We start from the raw sequence: 26636 nt of genomic DNA on the forward strand, positions 1-26636 counted from the left end.
GCAGGGAAAACACCCTGTATTTTCTTGATGGTGTTTAAAGACAGTGGCAGTCCAAAAGCTAACACTGTCTTCCACTGTGCTTAATGCAAATATGATCTGGCTATTTCAATGGTGGAGAAAAGTGATAATTTTATATGGGGATCATAATCTTCAGGGATACTTACTGGATGACTAATTTTCTGCCCTCTCCAAAGCCACAGCTAGTCACAGTTGCAGTACCAGGCTTATTTTTGATGCATCATTCACCCTTCCATTTCTGTCTGCATCAGGACTTGTGAGCAGTGAGCTGCAGATGCAGCATTTGCCATGCACCAGAAGCTTAGCTTCATATTTTCTAGCACCATCTCTCAGCATTCACTTGCTTCTGTGAGGAACACATGCCCATACACAAGCCCTGTGTCCAACTATTCACTGGAAGATGGCACAGGAGGAGGTCTAAGACCCTCTGACTCCCTCCCACTTTTTGTAGGCAAATCGTGCCATCAGTCATTAGAAGCTGGTAAAGACTGAACTCTTCTTCATACCTTTATTTTGGTCCATCTTCATTTTCTCTTCTTTTTTTAAATTGGACATGTTGAGGCTATGATTCTCATTTGTGAACAATACTGTTCACAGAGAAGTGACTGAAGATATAAATTTCTTGTGTCTGCCACCTACTACACTGTACTTTACCACAGAGCAGAACATAAAATAAGTTTATAATGCCATTTCATTACTAAGTACCAAACAAAAACAACCTGACATGGGAGCTGTGAAACAAAATCAGAGCTAGTTTTATAAGGTAGAGTTTATATGGTTACAGATTTGAGCATTATTTTTTCGTGGCAACGAGGCCTTGGTTTTTCTGTGGTTTTCAAAATAAAAATATGATGCACAAATGGGCCATATACCAAGCTCCTCCATAAATTTCCCTTTGGCAAATGTCAAACACAGACAACAATAGGGAACGCATGTTTTCCTTATGCTTCCAGCAGTAACAAGGAGCATATAAATACATAACTACTTTTTTTTTTGAGACATTTTCAATGAGGAACACCTGGGGAATTAGTTCAGCCTCTTAACCTCAAGCACAAAGCAAGGAACAATTCCCCAATTAGAGCTCAGTCAGAAGAAAACAGAGCAAAGAAGCGAAGAAGCCCAGTGAGCGCCATCATTCTGCAGAGGGCAAGGTGAGGTCTGTGGAGAGCAGCGAGAATCGCACGTGGGTGCAGACGGCAGTGCACATCAGGGATGGCTGCACAGGAGACCCACGCAGAAGGTGGGACATCAGCAGAGCAAGCCTGAAGCAGGTTGTGAGCAAAGGTGCAAATAGGTATCTTGGCAAGGACAGAAAAGTAGGATTAATAACAAGGAGGGGGAAACGAGGATAAACGCCCTCCTTCATTTTGCAAGATTAGGAGAGCTCCTAAGGTCTGGTAGGGGTGGCAATACAGCAGTCAGGGAAGCGAGGAGGGGCTGTACAGCAGGGGAAGAGCCACTGCACAACAGCTCTGCTGGGAAGGGACCTCATGGAGATAGCAATTATTCGGCTTCTCTTTTACAAGCAGAAAGGTCTTGGTGGCCCCTCTGTGGCCCTTCTCTGCAGGGAGGGATTTAGGAATCACGCAGCAAGCAAAAGAAAGGACGGTCCACAGGAGCAAACTGTTATCGTTCTGCTAAGCTCCTCACCCACAGGGAAATCTTAGGCGAAGAGCCGTCCCTGGCATCAGACCTGAAATAAGAGCTTGTGCTGAATGTTTTTCTAAAAATGGGGTTTGTTCTTTCTCTTCTCTTTTGAAACAACAGCTGTTAGTTGGTTAAAAGAGGAGCACTCAGAAAACATGTTGATTTCAAGTTCCCGCAGGGAAAATTAATTTCTAAATGACAAGAGTTTGGGCTTCGAATTTGCCATTTCACAAAAATCAAGAATTTCAGGTTTGCAAAAGTCTGTAGTAAAGCGTTGGCGTGATGATCAGCATAATGCTGCACCACAGGGTACGGCACAGCATGAGGTTATACAGTTTGGTCTTTTCTACCTCGGAGTGTACTAGAAGTAACTCAAAGATTATAATGTACATAAAAAGTTTGATGCTCCACTGTAACTCAAGACAAACATTTCAGTTGTTATTACAGGCCCGAACGTGTGTAAAACCTCAAGTAATACTTTGATAATAATAGGTATTTTGAAATGTCAAAAGGTGTGTGTGTACAATCATAAAATAATAAAAAATATGTAAAACATAATTCAAAAAGGAAATTAAGCACCGCAAGTGTGTATTTCTTGAACCTGCACACTGTTTTAATTTTGTTCTAAATTTATCTTTTAATATGTGTATTAACTCTGACCTGGAAGAAAAATTATGTCAAACTTAGAGTTATTGCCCATGGGCTGGAAATATGGAACTCCAATTAGCTCTGTGCTAAATGCCCATACGTTAGCTTTATTCCTGCTGACTGTGTAATCAAGTCTCTTAGCACTGAGCCTCCCAGCAAAAGGCTTCTGGCAGAGCAGGAACCACCACTAACTTCCAGGCTTCCAGGAACAACTTCCAAGGCTCTGCCAGTTCCCTCCACTATGGGAGCTCATGGAGTGAGAAGTTGTCTTTCCAGTAGCCAGGAATCAAAGCCACAAACTACTAATTCTGATATGAATTTACATTTCATTTAAGGTTACAAATCTCCCAACGTTTCCTCTCTTTTAAAAGCTATACTTATACAGAAATGGATATTTCAGGCCATAAGATAACTATGAGAATAAATACTTGTTTATGTTTTCTACTGGTATGGTTACAGCATTTGCTTTTGAAAAAGGCATCCAAATGCATAGTTCTGTAAAGGTATATACATTTCTTAATTAACACACAGCCTGCTTCAAACCAAACAGAAGGAGCAAAGGTAAAATCATTAGAAATACAAGGCAAAACACTCTAGACATGTCAAATCACTCAGCAATCACTTAGAAAAAACAGCAGACAAAGCCACTTCTCCATTCCCTCATGATTGCTGAATGTTAGCCTATGAACCGGAGCTAAATACACCTTATCTGAGACTCTTCTCAAGAGCTGCTGCAGAATCAGCACTTGTATTTGCCTGCACCTTTCTGAGTCTTTAGAAGCCGGTACAGTGGGATAGGCTTCAATTTGCATTCTGGCTTCAGACTGAAAACATGCTAACAAATTACGCGTTGAGTATTTATTCCAAAGCTAATCCTAACATGCTGTAGACATAATTAACAATTCAATGGGACTGGCTGCATTCATTTGGATTCCAGATGTTCTCAGGCGTATTTTATAAGTTAACTAATGCAGTCTGCAAGTTTAAAAGACCCCAAGGAAGTGTTTTCAGTCACTCACAGACACAGAGAGCCACTTCAAGCTTTCTTCTGCCTTTCCCCCTGATACCCACAACTACTCGTGTCCTTGGTGAGTAATGACAGATCCATGCATGCCTTGTTTGAGACAAAATGAGCAAAGCCGGAAATATGATGGATTCTGTAAAATAAGAGCAGTCTAATTGTCTCTAGACGGTCTCTACTTCCTGTGATCTATGAGATGCTGAAAGACTGTGAGTGAATAAATAAGTAGATGCAGAAGAAAGACTACATATTTCTTGAAGTAGAAACTGCTAATGTGTGTGTTTTTCCCTTTGTGTTTGTTTCAAATTTAAAGTCAATCTGGTAAGAAAAAAAGAAGGACAAGGACTTGTCTGAAAGTGATTGTTTTCTTTCTATTTTAAAAAGAAAAGTCTCTTTATCTGGTATTAAGAAAAAACTAAAGGAAAAAATTAATCTGATAAAAAGAATTGCTCTTTGGACTGAACAGCAAATCTCAGGGTAACTCAGAACATCCAACGTCAGTTGCAGAGTTAAAACAACTACTCCTTCCCTTCCTGTTATTTGCCATGGATCCTGAGGTATTTTATCGTTGCTTCCTCACAGAGTTGTGCTATGGCCTGTTTCAGAGTGGTTCCCAGGAGAGAGGTTGGAAAACTCGCAGCTGAATGTCTCACTTTCACCTGCAGCGCAGTGCTGCGTACCCCCATGTTCAGCACAGGAGCAACGTGAATGTAATGTAACCCACCGCGAATTCACTGTTCAGCTTTTAATGGAAAGTGTTTACAAAGGGGAACAAAGCGCAGCAGACTCTTCTCCTTCCATCCCTGCAAGAGCACTGGTGCTCATTTTTCCCCCCTCAGCTGACCGTAGCTCATCCCTCTCCCGCCTGCTGAGGTTGTGTTGTCTGAATTTTAGAGAAGCTGATTAAAAGAAGGACATTTGACACTGCAAGCTTGCTGGTGGGAGCTGTGGTAACACCGGCCCCCTATTTTTCATCTTGACTTATTGTATTTAACACCCTGCCCTGTTACTTATGATTTACTGGTACTTGTAAAAGCACAGGAATTGACTGGTTTAGTTTTTTGAACAATGCTTTTGATTGTCTTTAATTTAGTGGGCCAAGTAGAAACAAGCTGCTGTAATGAATTCTTTGTTGCTACTGTCATTGCACGCAAATTATGAGATTTATTTTGGGGAATAACAGCCACTTGTCTGTGAGATAAACATTAAATAAGAATAATAACCAAGCTGAAATAGCTATGGTTATAATAGCTATACACACACACACAAAACCCCACAACAAGGTACAGGGAATATAAAAACCTTTGGCTCTCTAATTTCATAGAGGATTAGGTGGCAAGTCCAGCCTAGTGGACAGAGCTGAGGTATGGAGCAAAAACCAACCTGATACAGTTGAAGATGTCTGCCCATTGCAAGGTGGTTTGGACTAGATGACCTTTAAAGATCCCTTCCAACCCAAACTATTCTGGTTCTATGATAAGCAACCTGATGTTCAGGAGTTTGGATCAGGACTGCAGGCACAAACAAGGGAGCCCAGAGTCATATCAATATCCTGAAGGTGAACCAAAGTTTGAAAACACAGCAGAATTTAGAAGTACCATGCTGGATTTTCTGTGGGTTTCCATGTTCTGAGAGAAGGATGTGGCTGAACAAGACCAGACAGCGATGACACCTTAGAGGAAGCTGTATTACAGGAAGAGAATAAAAACTATGCAAAGCTGGCCAGATGTAAACCATTTCTCAAATCCTTACACACAATGCTTGAGCCAAAATTTTTTTTTTCCTGAATTGCGTGCAAATCCTGTTGTCCTGTTGTTGAGTATTTCTTGTGTTCCAGCTTGTGTTTGGTGTCTCTTGCCCTGTCACTGTGCACCTCTGACAAGTGTCTGGCCTTGTTCTTTCTGTATCTTCCCATTAGATAACTGAAGAGTGCAATAAGATCTCCCTTTGCCTTCTCTGAATAACCCCAGCTCTCCCAACCTCTCCTCCTGACCCGTCTCCTCCTCCTGGGCCCCAGTCCCTTAACCATCTTGGTGGCCCTCTGCTGCTCTCAGTCCAGTATGTCACATTGCTCGTCCTGGGATTCCCAAAATGGGACACAGTTGAGAGTGGCCGCACAAGCGCTGGGTGGGTAGAGCACTGATGCTGGAGGCCGCACTCTTGCTAAGGTAGCCCAGTATGCAGCGAGTCTTTCTTGCTGCAAGGGCACATTGCAGGCTCAGATTCAACTTGCTGTCTAGCAGAATCCCCAAACTGGCAGAGCTGCTTCCCAGCCAGCTGGCTCCAGCCTCTCCTGCTTCATGGCATTATTCCCCCAAGGGGCAAGACTTTGCATTTGCCTTTTTGAACCTCATGAGGTCCCTGCAGACCCATTTCTCCAGCCTGGCAAGGTCCCTCTGAACTGCAGCCCTGCCCTCCAGCATATTGACCGATTCCCCCTCATTTGCTGTTATCTGTGAGCTTGCTGAGGGAGTGCTCTATCCCACTGTTCAGGTTTCTAATGAAGACGGTAAGCCGTATTTGCCCAGTATCAATCCCTAACGCATGCCAAAGTCTGCCACCTGGACTTTGTACCTCTGATCACAATACCCTGAGCCTGATGGTCAAAGCAGTTTTCCACCCACCTCATTGTCCGTCTAAGGTCTGCAGCAAGCTGAGATACCCCAGGACTTTTTCCCAGACAATCACAGATTAACATGGGTATGAGAAGGGAGTTGCAGGAGGAGGTTTCAGGCCACACTCGTGCTCTTGACTGACTACTGACCTGTGGAAAACATGACACTCCCAGGCTCAATCTGTGCGAGCGCCCTCCAGAATTGGAAGCCTGGAGCAAATGAAACCAAAGCTCCCGGACAGGAAATAATCTAGGTCTAAAGCAATTTAACTGTAATCAACTGATTGCAGCACTACCAGATCAGGAACTGCTGCCCATCTGAATCCCTTTTCCATTGCACAACACAGACATGGTCTTCTTGGATTACTACTGTCTGTAGTGTGTTATGCTGAAGGTTTTTTTATGTATCCTGAAGGGCTCACCAAATACACCACTAACTGCACCATGTCAAACTGAAGGGTTTTGCCCAAATTATGACAGAATTAGATACCAGTTTGATTTAGGATCTGAATTGTTCCATGGTGAACACTAATCTAAGGGGTTTGTGAAACAAATACCCTGTGAGGGTGGAAGTTGTTAATTTGCTGTCTCTGAACATTGCCTTCTGCAGATATTCCCAGAGAAACTTAAAAAAGAAAATCCAGTATATATGTGTCTCAAAGATTATATATTTTATCAACATCTGTAGGAAGACAAATCTTATAGGCCTATTCAGAGTTGTATCTTAGCTGCAAAGTTCCTGACAGAGTGCTACTTTCACCTGTCTTTAAACAAAATATGAAACAATAATAGAAATGGTAAATATTAGTTAGGTTATCATTGTATTTCTCAAAGCAGCTACTATGTTTAAGTGAATTTAAAGGACCTGTCACAGTTTTTCTATTCAAGTATGCTTTTCCCCCCATTTTCTATATGTTGACAGTTATGCAAATACAAAAGGAGTCTAATAACACATAAAAAGGGCTGTGCAACATACTGAAAATTAAGTGCATTCTTTTCATAGACTAGTCAAAAAGCAATCAGTTGATATCTTCAAAACAATTTGCATGACAATGATCTTCCACTACTATTATCCCATGACAGAATTTTTTTTGATCATCTGAATCACTGCACAGCAGCAGCTATAGGAGTCCATTTTCATTAATTAAACATGATTTATACCCTGTAGTCCAATTTATTTGACAAGCACTTTTAGTAAAATATCAGGAGTATAATCTCTCTTGAGCAGTCATCTTTTTTTTTTTTTTCCTAATGAGAATTTACAGCACAGGTGGTCTTCTCAGGTAGCATCTAACACATGAAAGCTTTCATGCTTTCATGGGATTTTTGTTGGTTATTTCCCACTCATTAATATAGGTAGATATGCTCTTTTGTGAATTAATTTCCTATTCATACATAGTTAAAATTATGTACATCTCTGATGTACAAAGGCAATTCTTCCATCACCTGATATTCCACTCCTTCAGAAGCATTCTTTCTATTTAAATGACTGCCATCTTCTTTGTGAAATTCTTCTTTGTGCCATCTTCTCCCCCTCTTACTTTCATAAAAGATGTTGTATACAATACATACAGTGTCTGTGCACTTTAGCTGTAACAGTGGAGTGCTCTAAACACTTTAGTAACTGCAATGTCTTGCACAGGAACTTGGACAGATGCAGTATGTGTTTATAAATGCATGTGCAACATCAAACCCTATAGCAATTACTAGTAGGTGATTGCTAGGAGTATTATACATAGAATACCTATAATTTCATTCTCCAAATACACAGAACTTACAGAAGGAATCATTCTCGTTTCCCTACTTTTCAAAAGCTTTACTATATGACTGACTTCAGTAGTGCTGCTCGTGGGACATCTGATTTATACTGAATGAGGCTGGTGACTTCTTCCTCAAATGCAAAATTCACCCCTAAGATCATGTTATTGATTCACTTTTTCTTATGGAAATATACGCCACACTCACAAGATGGTGTTCATTTGTGCTGTAAATCCTTTCTGCTGGAGGCAGGGATTTCCCCCTACCCACACAGAGGGGTACATGGTAGGAAGATACGCATCTCACTCCCAGCTAATAATTTCCACCCATGGTGGACGTCATCCCTCTCTCCTTGGTCACAGCCTCTGCGCAGTCTCTTGTCTTCTGCCATGGGGTGAACAGGAAATTGTTGTGGTTTTATTCCTTCCAACCGTGACTCCACAGTGGGGCTGGGCTGCTGCCAGCTCAGCCACAGAGAAACTGGACTGATACAGAGGATAGACATGTGCCCCACCATGCTCTCCTGTCCTTCAGTCTGTCTCTGCACACAATTGCCATTGTGTGATAGTTTGGAAGAATATTAGATATGTATGCATTCCACTGTTTTCAAAACATTGCATCCCTTCAGTTTGGAGCAATAGTGAAGGTTTCTTTGGTGTTGCGGTTGCAGTGATGAGGCTGGCTCTCCCCCAAAGCATGACATTCATCATCCTTATGACACGCCAGTGTCAGGGACACAAGGTAGGTGGGGGGTGGATTAATTTTTAGTACACCTTCAAATTTTTTTGAAACACTGATTTTACTTCTCTGCTCCCTTATTGCTCTCCATCTCCTGCCCTGTGATGTCCAGCAATAATGCCAGACTTGCCCAGCACAGACTGGTAGTCTGAGCCAATGATTGTTTTTTCCACTTTGCAGCAGCACTACGAGCAGACCTTCTACAGCGTCTCTACATGCAGACTTTCAACCTTTTAATCCTCTATCTGCTGCAGGACATCCTTTTGGAGACTGGCCTTTTCAGCACAACCATGTACTTTCTCTGCCACATTTAAAATATGACATCTGGCACAATTTTAAAGGGCTTTTGTTAGATGCATTTGTTTGCCTGGGATCAGAAAGCACAAAGCAATACGAACACCTCACTGACCTTTCTCCACTTGCTTCATTTGATCTGTAGCATCTTCTTTCTGATTTAATAAAGAGTTCAATTTTAAAAAGATGGGTTTGGGTTTCATCATTTAAAAGATGTGAAAAACTGTTGAAAAGATACTTGAACAGAAGACTTTACATTCTATAGGGCTCCCTATCATATTGGGATCTACAGACAGCATTCATATATTGTTGCAAGAAGCAGGATTAGACCTGCTAAAAACCCTTGTCTTTATCTTTGCTTTGGTTTACTTCAGCCTTTGCTTCCATCAGATACTCAGCATTGTGAGGAACAATAACACTTTTAATAAAAAAGAAATCGTTACTGTCAGATACATTTGCTGCTACCTTGGCTCATATAAAAAGTAAACCAGAGCATTGGACTAACGTTTTTTTTGCTTCTGTCAGTTGTGTATAATAACAGCAACTTCCCAAACCTGTCAGCTGTCCCTGTTCAGGATCCGTGTCTGACTGTTTGCATAGAACAGCCAGGTACCCCTACTTTACATGTTTAGCTTCCTTCCAGAATAAAAAAGGCAAGTTTTACCTCACCTGACTGAGTCTCCCTATCAAGACTGGACTATAAATTCAGTGAGGTGGTGGCAATGGGCTCCACACACTGCTACAACCAGCCTTTGCTGGTACAAACAGAGATGCCTTGCTAGGAGGAGGCTGGGCAGGTGACTGGAGCCCCTGACCTCCAGAATGGGAAAGAGTAATTTCAACTCTTTTCCAGTAGTGATGGATCTAACAAGTTCCGGCAGTATCCACCCTGGCTCTCTGCTACTGTATCTTGCATAAGCAAGCATATGGACAATCCTCATCACATCCCTGGCATGGAAAGGCCATGGTGGGCTGCTGGATTGAAACCCACCTCCTGTTCGGCACACTGACAGCTTCCTGGCTGCAACAAAGCTTAGGAAATGACAGCAGAGTCAGACTAATGGCCTTGCAATGGGAAGAACAAAACCAACTGCTCTCCAGTGCGAGCCTGAGCACTGCACCTCCTGCACAGGGCACACCTGTATGGACCCATGCACCCACAGACACAAGGACTGAACACCGCACTCTACACAGCCCAGAGGGAAGTAAATCCAATTCAGAAGCTCTGCTGCCCTGTCTCCACTGGGGCTGTTAATTCAGACACAGCATGGCATCAACAGCTCTTTGTGGCTCTCAACCCACAAGTTGAAGCATGGGCAAAGGAGATTCCATTTGTGTGTCCCCATGGAAGCAGGCATACCCCAGGTTACTGGAGGGTCATGCAAAGACAGTAACAAATGCTCTGAAGGAAGCTACCCTGAGACTGGCTAATGACATAGAAAACATCTACTGACAACCTCAGGACAACGAGCAAATGAAGGTTGTTTGGAATGAAAAAAAAAAGGAGAATTTCTCATAATGATACAAATTCTGTATTGACTTTTATTTTTCAGCTTTGTCTCCACAGGTAGTAAAATTCAGCAAAAAATTAGTCTTTCATTTCATAGATTAAATAATTTCATAAGTTAAAAACCCTAATTAAAAGTCAACTTTAGCTTTCCACCAGCCTCAGTAATTCTTTTCCTCTTCAGTGTTTATGCCCTGATGTGATTGCAAACATCATCCTTTTTATGAAAAGCTACTGTTTGATCAATATTGGTTCTCATTTAGTTGTAATTTCTGCTCTCCTGTGTGCGTCTGAGATTTGGAACCTGTGCAAACTCAGAGGTGACAGCCTGAACCATTCAATTAGTTCTGTCTATGCTAGATTTTGCATGTCCGCATTAGCATGATTGCATATCAAGCATCATGGTTCCAGCTCACTGCAGTGCCCTAATACTGAACCCTTCATGGCAAGGACTCACTTGTGTGAGACTGCACAAGTAGAAGATTCAGAATTTCTAACAGTCTTCTTGCCTGTGACAAAAGAACCCCAGAGGCCAGAAAAGCTCCTCTACAGAAACTTGAAATAGCCCTTTAAAGCTTATGACGCCAATGCCACTAGCTGGAAAAGAAAAGCTGCTTTTGCTGGAGATATCTCAGGGCAAATCTGATACTAATCAAATCTGCTGTAGCCTGAAATGACATAGTCTAGCTAGAGATCAGAAGAGAGGAAAGGAAGCTCAAAGGAAAAAAAAAAAAAAAAGGAAGAATACTTGAAAAGGAAACAAAAAAAATGGTATATTTATCCATTTGTTCTATTGACAGATTGATCCATTCCCTGGTTAGTGAGTGCAGATGATGGAAGTAAACAGTTTTCTGACAGCGAGAGACAGTCACTCCTGACTATGCTGAACAAAAGGCCACATCCTCCTTCCTTGACTTTCACTTAGTTGGACTACATAAGGCAAATGGTTTCAGCTTCATCTTCCCTGCCAGATTCTCCAAGCCACTGATTATAGCAGTAAGTCCTTTTCTGCAAGTGATAAATTAACCAGGTGTATTGGGTTTATGTGACAAGATGGGGGGGGGGGGGGGGGGGGGGCGCTACAGAGGTGGCTTCTGTGACAAGATGCCAAAAGCTTCCCCCCATGTCCAATAGAGCCAATGCCAGCTGACTGCAAAACAGACCTGCCACTCTCCAAAGCTGAGCCAATCAGTGATGGTGGTAGAGCCTCTGTGATAAAATATTAAAGAAGAAGGAAACAACTGATGTGCAATGGCAGCCGGTACAGAGGATTGAGAATATGTGAGAGAAACAGCTCTGCAGACACCAAGGTCAGTGGTAGGGCAGGGGGAGAAGGTCCTTCAGGCGCCAAAGCAGAGATTCCCCTGCAGCCTGTGCTGAAGACCATAGTGAGACAGGATGTCCCCCCGCAGCCCATGGAGGTTAACAGTGGAGCAGATATCCACCTGCAGCACATGGAGGACCCCATGCTGGAGCAGGTGGCTGCCCAAAGGAGGCTGTGACTCCATGGGAAGCCTGTGCTGGAGCAAGCTCCTGGCAGGACCTGTGACCCATGGAGAGAGGAGCTCATGCTGGAGCAGGTTTGCTGGCAGGATGCATGACCCTGTGGGAAGGACTCACATTGGAGAAGTTCGGGGAGGACTGTCTCCTTTGGGTGAGACCCCACGCTGGAGCAGGGGAAGGGTGAGGAGGAAGGAGCAGCAAAGACAATGTGTAACGAACTGACCACAATCCCCATTTCCCATCCCCCTGTGCCTCTTGGGGAAGGAGGCAGAGAAAATCATGAGTGAAGCTGAGCCTGGGAAGAAGGGAGGAAGTTTTAATTACACTAACCTGATTTGATTGTTAATAAACTAATTTTCCCCAAGTCGAGTCTGTTCTGCCCATGGTGGTACTTCCTGTCCTTATCTCACCCTACCAGCCTTTTGTTGTATTTTCTCTCCCCTGTGCAGGTGAGGAGGGGGAGAAATAGAACGGCTTGGTGGGCATCTGGCAGCCAGTCAGGGTCAACCCACCACGCCAGGTTAATCTATCTTGAAACCAAGTGACCACAACTAGTAACACATGAAGTCTTTGTCTTACATTTTGTATTGATTTTTCCTTCCCAGCTTATCAAACCCAGTGGGACTTGCACAGAGATGAAACACTGTTGAACAAGAGACAGACCGGATAAGGTTGGTGACCTACACAAAAGTCTTTATTTTGGAATCTAAACTGTTAGATCTAATCTGAACTCGATGGGATTTCTATATTCTTATTGAAGCTCTGTCTTTTTTTAATCCTTACTATTCTGTACAGATACCATGAAGTGGACTATCCAAACTCTCTCTTTAAAGGAAAATGTTGAGTGTAGAAAGTCTGATTTGTCTTTCTGCGTAGTGTGCTCTCTAAACAGGCAGATATAAAGATACAATATTTTAGGGACAGAAGTAGAAAAGCATTTAAAAACTAAAAATCAAACATAAGGGAGAATCTGAGGAGATAGGGGACAATAGCAATGGGGAAAAAAATAAGACACTGGAAAAGCAAGGGAAGATTCATGAAAGTGGAACTAGGGGTTGTTTCTATGAGAAAATATGTAGAACCATGAAAACTGCAGGAGTAAAGAAAGATTCAGGTACATCCAGGTTCTTGCAGCTCCAAGGTTCCAGCTAACTAGTAGCAATAGAAAGGCTCTCTGAAAAACATGCTGGCTTTGGTGACTAACTTTGCGTCAGATCATCTGCAGAACAAATCTAGGTACTGAGTCAAATACATTCATATTTCACTACTGTCACAAACACAGTGGAGTATGTTTCACTCACCAAAATGCTATGTTACACCTCATGCACACTGCTCTCTTAGCTATCTATGAAGTGCTTTCCAGGAATTTAAGTCTTGAAATCATATTCTTCCTTCCCCTCCACATTAGAAGATGCAATATTGACCTGGTTGCCACATGCAAGAGTTCAATGACCGGTTCAGGCACAGGCTTCTCACCAGCAAGTTCCTCCAATTATGGCTTTTAAAATAACTGTTGCTTTCAAATGATCGCTAATGTTCCTTTCCCTTGATGTGCTTGGAAGATCTCCTGGAGCACGAGGAAGCAGGAATGAACATGGACACACATAGAGACTGTGGTGTGCAAGAGCTTGCTGTGGTTACAGCACTATCTGTTGGGGCCTCAGGAACTTCCTTTGCTTCACCTTTCATGAGGGGGCTCTCAGGAGCTTCTCAGGGGACTCTCAGATCTTGGCCAATGGATATCCCGGGACCATGGCAGTGCAGAAAGGTAAGTGCTGGGGCCACATTAGACAGAAAGGCAATGGGACAAACAGGAGCTGGAACAGGGTAGGGGAACATTGTCCACTAGTGGGCAGGAAAGTGCTTGACGCTGCCTGGGATGCAGAGATGTCATTTGTAACCAGGAGAGAGGGTGTCTACACCCATGCTTTTAAACTTATTTTATAATTATGACCGATAATCATATTGACCCTGCTTGCAAGTCACAATGAACAGCCCTAACTCATCCATTTACACCCAAACTTGAGTCTAGACATTGCCAGCGCTGAGTGCGTAATAGATGTTCACCATCCTGAGTACCCTCATCTCTCCCCACTGAGCGGGCAGGCAAATGGGCCAGCGTTAGCAGCCCTCAAGGGCAGGCAGCATGAACCGCTCCTTACTCTCTCAGAAGTGGCGAGTTCTGCCCAAAAAGATACACCCCTACATCCTTGCCAAGGGGAACTTGGAATTCATACACCATGTCCAAGTGCCAGGCTGGGGAAGGGGCAGCATGGAACAAGTGTGAGCAGGAGACAGTGGAGAGAAGCACACGTTTTTCAACAAAAAACATGTTTGGCAGAAAACTGTAAATTTTCCTGTATGAGGTGCTAAGAATTATCATTGGGTGATTTGAGAAATAGCTGGATTGAACTGAAGGAGGGCTTAGGTAAGGAAACAATTTGGAAACAAGACTAGGTTTTTTTTTTTATTTATTTACCTTTCTCTGAGTGAAAACACCACAAATTGCTTAAACTTAGAGGGCAGTATTCTCGTCTCTGCCAGCATAACTAGCAATGAATTATCTGCTCAAAGGAATGCTTTGGTCTCTAAAGCAATGCAACATTTTCAAAAAGCTGTTTGGTGAGAACCAATAATATATACACTAAATCTCTGGCATGTGTAGTTAGGGACACTAAATGCCTTCAACTCCAGACATAGTTCACAAAATGAGATTTATAGCTGTGTTGTTGCCTGTGTTTCAAAGAGACTATAGCAAATAGAGTCCAAATCAGCACGTTGGCAATGTGCCCAAGAATGGCATGAAAATTAATCAAGTAAGCAGTAAAATAGCATCATAGTAAGGTTTCTACATTTCTTGGCCTAATGCAGATGGTGTTTCAAGTACACAAGTTTGGAGCACTTACCAGCAGGTGCTGTGGCAGTTTTTGGTGCTGGAAGTAAGCTCCTGCGTGGAGTCGCTATGCTGCTCGATACCTGTGTTGTGTTCTTGCTACCCCCCTTGGGGATGTCTTTAGAAGGTGCGGATGCCTTAGGAGTGGTTTGCTCTTCGTTTCCAAAGCTGGAACCTGCAGTAGACCAAAATTGCTCTAATTATAAGTTCATAAAAAATGTATGTGAACTGTGGCATACAGACTGAGCTTGTATCAGCAATTATAATCTACAAAGACATATTCTCATTGCAACTTGGGCTAAGTTACATGGACTTTCTCCAATCCAAATCGTTATGTTGAAATAAAGAGTTCCCAGCAACCTACTTAAATGCTAAGTCTTGGCAGCTGTTGGAGTCTGACTCCAACAGGAACTTAACACCTGCTTTTGGGCTAGCTCCATAATTGTATCTGGCTGCAAGGCTCATAAAGAAACCAAGGAATTTCTAAATATCTGGGTGATCGAGTCGTTTTGGGATTTGTAGCAGCTACAGGAGCCAGCCTACACACTCACCCTAACACCTGGGAGTTGCTGGTTGTCAGAGTAAGGGGGAATAGCAGGGTACAGTGGTGCAAGGCACCAAATTCTCCTACCCAGGAGGGATTTCCCACAAACGTCCGGCAGACCACACTCAGACATTTGAATAATAAGATGAAAACCAACAAAACCAACAACAACAAATCTGCCTTAACTCTCACATCCACTTCAATCACATTTTCATAATGAAACTTAGATTGCGAAGGTGTCCAGTTTATATTGACCTCTTTCAAAACCTCTGATGTGTTTGGTTTCCTCCTGCATTTGCTGTCTAGGGAATAATGACATCCTAGGCTCCTTGTAGATAGAAGGAAATCAATCTTTTCTTAACATTTGAAAAAGGCAAAGTTGGAGTGTGCTCTTTATCTATTGAGTAGAAAGCCTAAGAGGAGCAAAAGATTATGGCACATGTGGACTGGAACAGTTGTAGACGGATGAACATTTTGTTTGAAAAAAATGAGTGGAGATAATGGCAAGGAACACACAGGATTTCAGAAAAGGGTTATAGTTTTTGTTTAGAATCATAGAATCATAGAATGGCTAGAGTTGGAAAGGACCTTAAAGATCATCTAGTTCCAACCCCCCTGCCATGGGCAGGGACACCTCTCACTAGAGCAGGTTGCTTAAAGCCCCATCCATTAATTTAAAAAGATACAATACAATACTATTTAGTTACTGCCCGCAGGAAAATGATAACATTATTTTAATAATTGGCATGTCCAAGTCTCCAGTATTTTTAAGATTTAGGCCTCTTAAATGTGTGCAAACAAAGGAGAGAAATTTTTTGCCTTTCTTACGGAAAATCCACTAGGAAAAAAAGCGCAGGTTGGAAAAGAAAATCCTCTTTTCAGATAAAGTAAGAATATACTTTTCGGCTCTGACAAAACAGCATTAAGTTTTGCTGTATCTTTAAGGTTGCTTGCATATAGGTCTTAATTTAAAGAGCATATCTGCAGTATACATGAACTTCTACAAACACATTTGACCTTTGTTCAAATAATAAGCCACATTAAAAATTCAAACAAAACAGTCTACTGTACATTATGTCGGATCAGGGAAATGTGAAGCATTTGTCATCTTTACACCGCTGTGCACATAACAACCCCTCAGCACATCAGGTCGTTGTTTTATATCCAAACTACATGGATTTTTCACCTGTGTAACAAACATTTTAGATTCCATGCCAAATTATCTGCTGACAAAACACTGCTGACTTCAGTAAAGTCAGGTCAGCAGAACGTGTGTCCCATCTTGGCCCGGTCTCCCCTGCAGCTGTGCACGAGGACATCTCTACCAGCTGCCAGGGGGATGTCACAGAATGTTTGTCCACCTCAGTCCATCTGCACCATGCTCCTGAAGTCACTTCTGAAGTGGCCTCAGATCGATGCTCACCCAGTCAGTTTGGGTAGCACCACTTGTAGAAATTTTTTTCTTTCCTCGGCTAGTTGTTTCAAAGTTTCAATTGTAGAAACACTAACCTTGAAGAGGAAATTATTCCTATTATTTGAAGAGAAACGCCCTTCAAGTGCTTTTTAATGGAACCCCTTTATTCTCTGTTGTAAAATGAACTATATGGAGAGCATTTTAACTCACAAATCTGGCCAAATGGAAGCAAATCCCTCATTGAAGGATGAGGTGTACAGGGGAGCTACATACCTCTGATTAAAAAAGAAGTTAAAGAGCTTTTCCAGGTATTGAAGATGAAGCATCACCAACTAAAAACACTTCTACTGTCTAAAACACAGCATAAGAGGTCTGCTAATTACAGAAATGAGTGGGTGGGAAAGCTGACAAACACGGCCTCGTCAGGTCCCCTGAATGAGAAATGCCCGGTGCCAGGAGAGATCCAGCCGTGCCGTGGCTGGACAAACTTCTTCAGGAGGAAAAAAAAAAAAAAAAAAAGTGTTCAGCTTTTGATCTTCAAATAAGAAATGGACTCAGGGAGACAAGCTCCATGGCTGTACTGGGTGTCTGTGAGAACCAGGGTCAGAGAAGGAAGAGGGGCATGAGGTGCTCCCTGCAGCCCTGGAAAAGACCACAGTGAAGAAGGCATTTCCCTGCAGCTTGCAGAGAGGAACACGGTGGAGGACCCTGCACTGGGGCGGGTGGACATGCCCTAAAGGAAGCTGCAGCCCGTGGAGAGCCCTTGCAGGGTCCTGCTGGGAGCTGTGGCCCCTGGACAGGAGCCCACGTAGCACGTTTATCCTGAGGGACTGCAGCCCGTGGGAAGGACCCACCCTGGGGCAGGAAAAAGTGTGAGGAGGAGGAAGGAGCAGAGAGGAACTATTATGAACTGACTGCAACCCCCATTCCTCATCCCCCCTGTGCTGCTCAGTGGGGAGGAGGGATGGAGGAGGTAGAGAAGTTGGGAAGGAAGAAATTAAGTTCAGCCTGGGAAAAAGGTGTGTGGGAGAAGCTATTTTGTTTTTTCTGTCTTTGTTTCTCACCATTCACCTCTATTTTAATTGGAAGTATATTTAATAATTTTACTCAAGTCAAGTCTGTTTTGTCTGTGACAGTAATTGCTCAGTGAACTCCCTGTCTTTATCTCTACCCATGAGCTTTTTAATTTTATTTTCTTCCCCATCCTGTTGAGGATGGCTAGCGAGAGAGCACCTGGGTGTGTGTCTGGTAGCCAGCCAAGGTCAACTCACCACAATAGCAATATCAATATATCCAGGATTTGCTGAGATAAGGTTGATGTTTAACATAGGAGACAGTATCTCCCACTTTGCTGTTCACTCAGAGATGGAGCTCAGAAAGATATCGAGGGGCACAGCAACATGTGTATGTGTAATATGCCCCAAAAGGCAAATGTTTGCTGCTTCCACGGATATTACTGAGGCAGCGTCTAGTTCCCCAGGAACAGGGCAAGATGAGCTCCACCTTGCTGCACATGGTGCTGGATTCCACTTTTCTTTTCAAAGAGCATTCAAAGAAGAAATGAAATGTAAGATCCAGGTAAATGCATATTCCTCATTACCTAAGAGGAAAAATAAAGGAGGAATTCACCTCTTGGAGAAAAATCAGATTATTCATTAAATGGTACTTGTCACTCCATCATGAGATGATGCCTTCCACTATTATCTGCAGAGGGTGAGTTAGTAGCATCTGCCCTCCAAGAACACCAGTTCTTATTTTTCAGTAAAGGCCTGTACAGAAACACCTGATGTGCAGTGTGTGAACAGTTTCTAGGTGATCACATCCCCTGTTGTATTGTACCTCTTCCCTCCTACTCCTCTACTTTAGCTTTTTATCTAAACCAGGGGAGACTCCTTGCTTGCCTTTGAAGCACCTGGCAAGTCATTTGGGTGCACCTACATAAAAAGCCCTGTATTTTTGCAGACTCTGTGCTCTATGAGGAGCAGCACTGCTGACTTTGCCATAGAGTATTTAACAGACTGCTAACGATCCGCTGGAGCTAAGGGCCTTGAGCCTCACTTTTATCATCTCCTTACTAGGAGATGATACCCCTTACTCCTTACTCTTCTGCTTGTGAAAAAAATACAGGGAAGAAGAAAAGGTGTTTGAACACTTGCAATTACTTTGGAGAGTCCCAGCTGCACCCACTCATCCCCTACACTGTTATGCCAGTAAAGACACGCGGAAGTCAGGGCTGGCAACATATTGTAGGTTGCGTGTTCAACGAAAACCATGACCAAAACCCCACTGGCTCCCAGATGGCTTGAGCCATCTTCTCCCCGCATCTGCCACCATGCTTTTCACCATCTGGCCCTGCCCTGCAGCAGCTCACTTCAGGGGCTCCTCGCCCTCGGAAGAGGGAGGCTGTCTTGTATGTGTCACTAGAAGCTTGTGTCTCTTATATGTTTTCCTTTTCTGGAATTATTTACAGAATTTATAAAAAAGGATGGAAATATGGTATTTCCAGCAGGAGCATGCATGGAGGGAATTCAGCATTTGATGAGAAATTAATTAAGCCATGTTGTATGGCAGGTCTTGATCTGAGAGGAGACAGCAATAGGAAGGGCTGTGTTCTGGAGTCCCACAGCCACAGATTTTGCTGCCTGCACTCAAGGGCAATAAAGACTCCTTTTGCTGGAGAACTTGCATCCTTTCTAGAAAAATAGCTCAGCTGACAATGCCCACGGGTCTCTGTTTTGCTGAGAAACAGACCCCAAAAGAGCATTAAAGCCCAAGTTCAGCTGTTTCTGTAGCTCCCTGTCTTGTGGGCTGCTATGTGAAGCCTATTGAAATGGAGTGAGTTTCCAGCTCTTCATAGCAGGTCAAGCATTCACTGCGCTGGCACGGCTTGGAGCTGTGAGCTCCCTGCCGCAGCTGTAATCACAGCGAGACACTGGGAACTTGCTGGCACTGTGGACTTTCACTGAGGCACAAACATTTACCCAGGGTAACAGCAAGACCTTTCCATCTTAAAGATCCTCAGACACTACTTGACACCAAGTTTAGTGACAATGAAGGTGTCTGGTTGTTGCAGCAGTGAACCCACTTAGCATTTGTAAAGCACTTTCCAGTCTCAGAATTCAATAAGCTTTACAAATAAGGAAGGAGTTGAGCTGCTTTCCAAACTCACACAGCAAGGGAATAGCAGAGACAAACTGAGAAGGCGAGCAGGAAAACCTGATAACAAATTAGGCTGGAATGGCTTTTTTCATCTGCAAAACACGGGTATGTTTTGTACCCATACCCATGGGCACAGGTCTGATAAGGAAATGATCTGATAAGGAAAGTACCTAAACTAGACACACTTTTCACTAAATTGGAACATTTGCCCATCCTTAAATTAACATCCACTCAGTGTGATCATTAGTCCATAGGGGTTACCATGCTATTACAATTTTATGATAGTAGACAAGATTACTATCTGGCTAATTTTTTATTTTTTTTTGCTTTTGATGAGAGCCAGTGCCTTGTATTTCACGGCACACAAGGCCAAATGTGCAATAGATCAGGGACAAGCTGGTGACACATTTCTTTTCTGCCCAGAACAATAAGAGGCATAAGGATTGATGTTCACACAATGCTTAATCCTGGCTTACTTACCTCGAAGTATTTTTTCCCATAGCATTTTTTTAGCTCAGACAAAGGTGTTTTAGCAATAACATTCCTTAACATATTTATTTTAGAGGAGGTTTGTGCACTCCCACATGCCTTTATAAAGGCTGATTATTCTGAAGTCTTAGCATTCAAAACAGAAACCTGAATTTTGAGGCTAAATAACTTCCACCAAAATAAGGAACCAAATTTGAAGCACCTGTCAGCACAGGAGCCAGCTCTCTGAGCTTTACATGGCTTTGGGTCTCTGCACTGCGGACGGCTACCTCTGAGACTGCCCGTTTATCACCAGGGAGGGAATTTGGAGCCATCATTGGTGACCAACCACAGCTATGTGAGCAGTCATGGCTTTTGTACACTACCACTTACATCTGTAAGAGACTGCTGCACGTCCATCCTTCTTCCCATGCCCTCCAGTCCTAAAACCAAGCACCTTTCTCCTATGACACCTGCTGTAGGGTGGTTTTGGCCTCTCAGATCTAGCCACAAAGATAGCTGTGTGCTCTCACAGCCTGTGGCAAAGGAGGCCATTCAGCTTATCTTCCCCTGCAACAAAGTAGATTTAAGAGAAGTGGAAATGTTTTGCCTTTGACAAGTACAAGTGTTAGAGCATGAACATGGACAATGCATGGGGCTCTGCTGACAGGTAATAACTTGTCATGTCTTGGTAACTCGATTGTATATTCCTCATCTTGTTCTGACAATTTGGCTCTATTCCTTTTAGCCAGGTTGCAATTTGAACCAAATTAGCCCCACATCCATTAATCAAATCATATTTGAGGAGTCTGCTGTTTGTAATGCTGATGAAAGGGAAAAAAGTTGGGAAGAGGAATATTTTGACTTAAGTTAGTCAGATAAAAGTTATATTTCCATGAATAAATATTTATCCTTAATTTTGTTCTTCCATCATAAATATCTACAATTCTTCATGGGAAAGAAGGCAAAAAGAACAACATTTCATATTTCTGCACTGATTTGTGTGGATCAAACCCTATAGCCACCAATATGTAACAATGTTGAAGAAAGAGTCAAGTTTTATGACACTTCTGTAATTAACTCGGTATAAACAAACAAAGCTGATAATCTAATTTTGTATATTCATATGGAATGGAAGCTCCTTCCTTTACACGTTTTACTGTTTTTGATGACTCACGGTTTTTGAAATCTAGATTAATTTTTGTGGCAATGACCCATCTTTAGTGTCCTTCATACATAATAGATAGTAGAAATACAGCCTTCTGCTGATGCAGCTCTTTGTGTCAATACTAACTTATTCATCTAACCACACCAATTAAAATACACATTTTAGGATCCAGCTAAATGGATTTCTTACTTGAGTGGAGTTACATGCTGCTCCCTACTGAAGTATTACAAGCTTCATTGGGCAAGATGAAAATTTCACCACAAAGTAAAATTTCTGTACTTGTTAGAGGGAGTTGCAGACAACTTGCTGGCTATGCCACACTTTGGAATCACATAACACATTTCATTTGGGCTCTTGTGAAATTCTACAACTCTATCAGGTAAGATGAGCATTTCATTATGTAAATAAATTTCACTGTATGTTGGTGGTAGCTTTGCCTACCACTGGTGGATTGTACAGCTGCTTGGCTAGCTGAGCTTGTTTGTATAGCTGGCTAATTAAAGCCCCATACAGTGTACAGTGAGGACAGCATAGTACTTTGCTGATCAATCATAATGCTTGTCAGAAAGGGTAACGTAAGGTTATTGGAATCTTACCAAAGATACCTGGACTACACAGACATTTTAAAATGGGCCTGAGACACCACTGTGTATCCACCTTCTGAAGGGGCCGTCTTTTGGCACACCTTGGACCTGAATTGTCAAATGTCATTCATAACCAAATCTTCCCTGCAAACTTTCCTCATTCAGTGTATGAGTCTGATCACGGTGACAAGAAACATCCCACATCACAAATAATCTGCTGAAGTGTCTTGTGTGGCACCCTGAGGAGCTGAGGCAGTAGGACTACATACTGGGGAAGCGTTTGCTTCCCTAACTGAGGAGAGAGAAACATAACTGCTCTAAGCTTCTCCTAGACACAGATCAAGATTTCTAACAGATCAGATCAGAGTAACCTGATCTTATTGTCTATTGACTAGTTATAGGAAGGGCTGGTTTTTAACACCTGAAGTACACTTGAAGGCAAGCAAGTACTCATAGTGCTTTTGGAAGCTCTACCTGCTGACACAAGTTAAGAAGAACATATTATATCAGTTAAGCATTTAAATTCCTCTCAGCAGGTTCATTTGGGGAGAGAAAATAAGCAGCTATATCTAAGCAACAGATTTTTTAAAAATCCCATGCTGAGTAAATTGACTGAAATGAACTGTTACTGAAGGCTGAATTTGTAAGAATTACTGTATTTGATCCCAGTGAGGGGAACTGAAGTGTTGTCTTCAATGCAAGCCAAGTTTGACTTAGGATGAGTGCTTTAGGAAAAATGGTATCCTCTGTATTACGCTGTCTTACAGGGAGATGGATGAATACACGTCCAAGGGCCACTTCTCCCCCTTGCTGCCCAGCAGACTAGTCCTCCACGCTGCAACAATTCCCAGGCACTGTAGAGCTGTCAAAGCAACACAAAGCATCAACAGCATTTTTGCCAAGGACACATCTACATTCCAATGGCCTCAGCTGCCAGAATGGCCCCTGGGATCACTACTGGTTGCCCAAAAGTTAGAACAACCAGAAAGAAGATACAGATAACATACATTTCCTACTAGCACTAAAGTACTAATGGCATGTATCAACCTACTTAGGGGAGAATTTTCCTGGGTAGGAAGATTTTGATGTTCCTGGGTAGTACTTCAGTCCCAGCATCCACATTTCCAGAAACACCAGTTTTGTAACATGACTTGTGCTCATGACCATCTGCTCTAATGGCAGCATGCCTACTTCTGGACCGGCATGCCAGTTTTAACAGGGCAGAGGCACCCATGAAAGATAGGATTAGAAGTGACATCTGCTCTGCAAGAAGTTCCTCCTGATGGCAAGAAGTGCCAAATTAGAGCCACATGACTTATTATGGATTTTTTTTATGGAATTATTAAGGAATGACATCTGTTGACACTTATAGCATTATATCATCAACAAATGTCTCTTTCCTGAAATTGCTGCTTCTAATTTGCTTGAGCACTGGCTTGGGGTGCCATATTTGGACACTTAAAGGGATATAATCCTTCGTAGAAGTGTTAATGACATTCCAATGGTGTTAATGAATTTCCATTAGCTTTAGCAATCCATACTGGATGCCATAGCTCACCAGACTAGGAGAGGTTAAGCAATGTCCTAACAATTGTCAGTGGTTAAGGTCTGGTAGCATTCAGTCCTGCTCCTTCCTGCCAAGCCACAATAACGTGTGTGCTACAGTTTATGTGGTATTATGCTAGATCAAAGACCTAGTAAATGTGTCTGCCCCCTTCCTTGGCATAACGATGACTTCAGAGCATGCAGTATGGGCTAAGGAGGGGAGATGTCATACTGAAACTTCAAGGATGGAAGAGCCCTAGAGAGTCTCGAGTTAGTCACTAATTAATTGCATTTTATGAGCTCAGATCCTCACAGATCCTCAAAGCTGCTTAGGAACCTAACTCCTATTTCATTTCATTTCACATTTAAATTCAACTCACGCTACTAATTCTTAATCACCATCCCAGCCCTGAAGGAGTTTCAAACCAACAGATGTCTCCATTTCAGAGTACGAAGGATGCAAGCAGCTGAGCAGAACCTCCGATGAATTCTGAGCAGCACTTTGGTTGGAGGAGAAAGGTGGTGACAAGCACCAAAGCTGCACTGTTCTTTGGAGATACACAGGGAAGCATCTGAGCTGTTCAGAGCAGCCATTCACTGTGCTCAGATCACGTTCATCCTCTTGAACAACATGCTGTTCAAGAAAAAAATTTTGCCTGTCTTTTATAGAATAGCTTGGGTTAGCCTGGCTGACTGGGGATCACCTGAGCCTCCTTCTCCCACACCTCTGGAGGACATCAGACACAGAAGGTGCAACTATCAGTCCTGCTGGAGTTGAGCCACCAGTGGACAAGGAAAGAGGCAGAGGTGCCCTTGTCACTCTTGTCCAAGAAACTGCCTAAATCTCAAAGAATCACTCCTGCATCGCTTAGAAAATGATGTGTGAAACACAATGTTTACCACTCCCCATGCCTAGAACAGCAAGAGTTTCCACACTGGGCACATACTCCTGCCCCTTCCACCCCTGGGGTGTCTCCTACAGTAAGGATAAGTGCAAATGAGAGTTGCAGGACAATTAGAGGTTTTGAACTTTTTTTGATCTGATTGAATTTTCCTACTGGAATTTTTCCTACTGGTGGTATGGACCTTTTTGAGAAATGTCACGTATTTATTTCTGTGTAGCATGTGAGAGCCTGCTTTTCCCAGTTAACTTTCATGAACTCCTTTGTAAGTAACATACAATGTGCACCAGGCTGCTCTGTGCTGGCTCCTGTCTAGATTTGTGTTTTATGGCCATTTTAGATGTCATACAAAAAAAAAATGTATAGCAAAATAAAAATCTGATAAAAATTGTTGTTTAGTCCAGAGTTTCAAGTCCAGAAACATGTTTCAGTAGAAAGCTTTATTTTTCCACATTCACTGGGTATATTGTCTTTAAAGACACCAAAAATAAGCTTGGCTTGTAGAATTCTGCTGATTAAATGATGTTTTCCTGACAAAACATCTTAACCAGTTTGATCAAACTAAGTTTTGCTTTAATAAATATTGTCAGTTATGAGAAGCATGGAAGTAAAACTGCAATTCAAAAACACCTGGAGAGAGAAACCCGTAGGCAAAACAGATGTTTACTATAAATGGCATTATCCATAGACAGTAAGCATAAATTTTCAATGTGACCCATTAAAGATTTTCCTCATCTCTTGTTTACTAAAAACAGTACCTTTAGTAGATTATTTTGAGCAAAATTCAGCTATTTTGCAATAAGCAATACTAAATGCTGTGATCCAGTGACCCAGTTAAATAAGTTTCACAAAGTGCTTTAGCTATAACTATATTTCTATGAACTGAAATAATCTAAACTAGTTGGCCCATAATATTTTGCAGGGAACAAAAGCTTAATTGCATTTACTCGATGATCTTAAAGGTCTCTTCCAACGTAGATGATTCTATGATTCTATGAAAATGAAAGCTCTTAAAAGTATATAAAATCAAAATTCTCTTGAAACCCACAGATGTTAAATAGAGGAAGTAGGTTCTAAAAATCTGACAGTGACTTTATAGAACAAATTATTTAACTTTTCTACTTTGTAAAGTATCAAATATTTTGTTCATTTGGTCCTTTCACAGTTTATTTTCCCCTTCCTATTTGAATTTAACTGACTGGTAGTAGCAGTATTCAAGTGAGCGGCTTCTCTTTATTACAATAAATGCTACTGATAAGTAATAAAATATAAGGCTGTTTAACTGGAGCATGCCAAAGTGACTTCCACAGTGTTAAAATGGCAGAGCCCAGAGTGGAACAGTGAAGCCACATACAACCAGCCCCTAGGGAGTGCCAGCCACCAGGAGAACCACGAGCAGGGTGTGCAAACACCTCTCAGGTGTCTGACAGCAGACAAAACCAATGAGGAAGATTCACAGGGAGAAACTGCACCAGCACCACATACTAAAAGCTGCAAAAGGAAGCGGTGAGTGCTAGTAGTGCGTGACTCTGCTTGCCAGGAGCCAAGATCTGGGATGTCATGGGGAGACTGCCACAACTGGTTGAAAGCAGACTACTATCCCCTACTTCATTTCCATGTGGGCACCAGTGACACAATTAAGCAAAACCTGGGCAAGATCAAGCAGGACTTCAAGAGCCACCACATTTGGAGGAAAATTCACATGACTAGAAGATCACAGTTGATAGCTACAAACTCTTTTGGACAGATAGGAAGGGAAGAAGAAGTGGAGTTGAACTTTATGTAAAAGAGAAATCTGAGTGGATAGAGATGAGCTATGCAGTACTGTCTCCAGTTCTGGTCCCCACAATTCAAAAAACACGTGGACAGACTGCAGACTGTCCACAGGAGGGCCATGAAGATTATCAAAGGGCTGGAGAATCTGCCCTATGAGAAAAGACTGAAGGAGTTAGGTCTTTTTTCCCTGGAGAAGAGAATGCTCAGGAGGGATCACATCACAGTATTCCAGTAGTTAAAGGGTACCTACAAAGAAGATAGACACTCTTCACAAGGAGCCACATGGAGAAGACAAGGGGCAATGGGTACAAGCTGCACTGGGAGAGGTTTCATCTCAACAGAAGAAAGAAACGTTTTATGGTAAGAACAATCAATCACTGGAAAAACCTCCCAGGGATGCGGAGTCCCCATTGCTGAAGGTTTTCAAGATGTGAT

At 42.5% G+C, this 26636-nt stretch overlaps 1 protein-coding gene across 1 annotated transcript in view; it reads right to left on the bottom strand.

Moving 5' to 3' along the window:
* The window catches only part of MTUS2 (microtubule associated scaffold protein 2), a 191024-nt gene that overhangs the window by 63469 nt on the left and 100919 nt on the right, over positions 1-26636 (bottom strand). The window contains exon 4 of the mRNA XM_074152517.1: positions 14655-14816. Within this exon, the coding sequence (XP_074008618.1) occupies positions 14655-14816 (162 nt within the window). The remainder of the gene's footprint in view (positions 1-14654; positions 14817-26636) is intronic.

The sequence above is a fragment of the Numenius arquata genome, chromosome 1, assembly GCF_964106895.1.
Source record: "Numenius arquata chromosome 1, bNumArq3.hap1.1, whole genome shotgun sequence".
NCBI lineage: Eukaryota > Metazoa > Chordata > Aves > Charadriiformes > Scolopacidae > Numenius > Numenius arquata.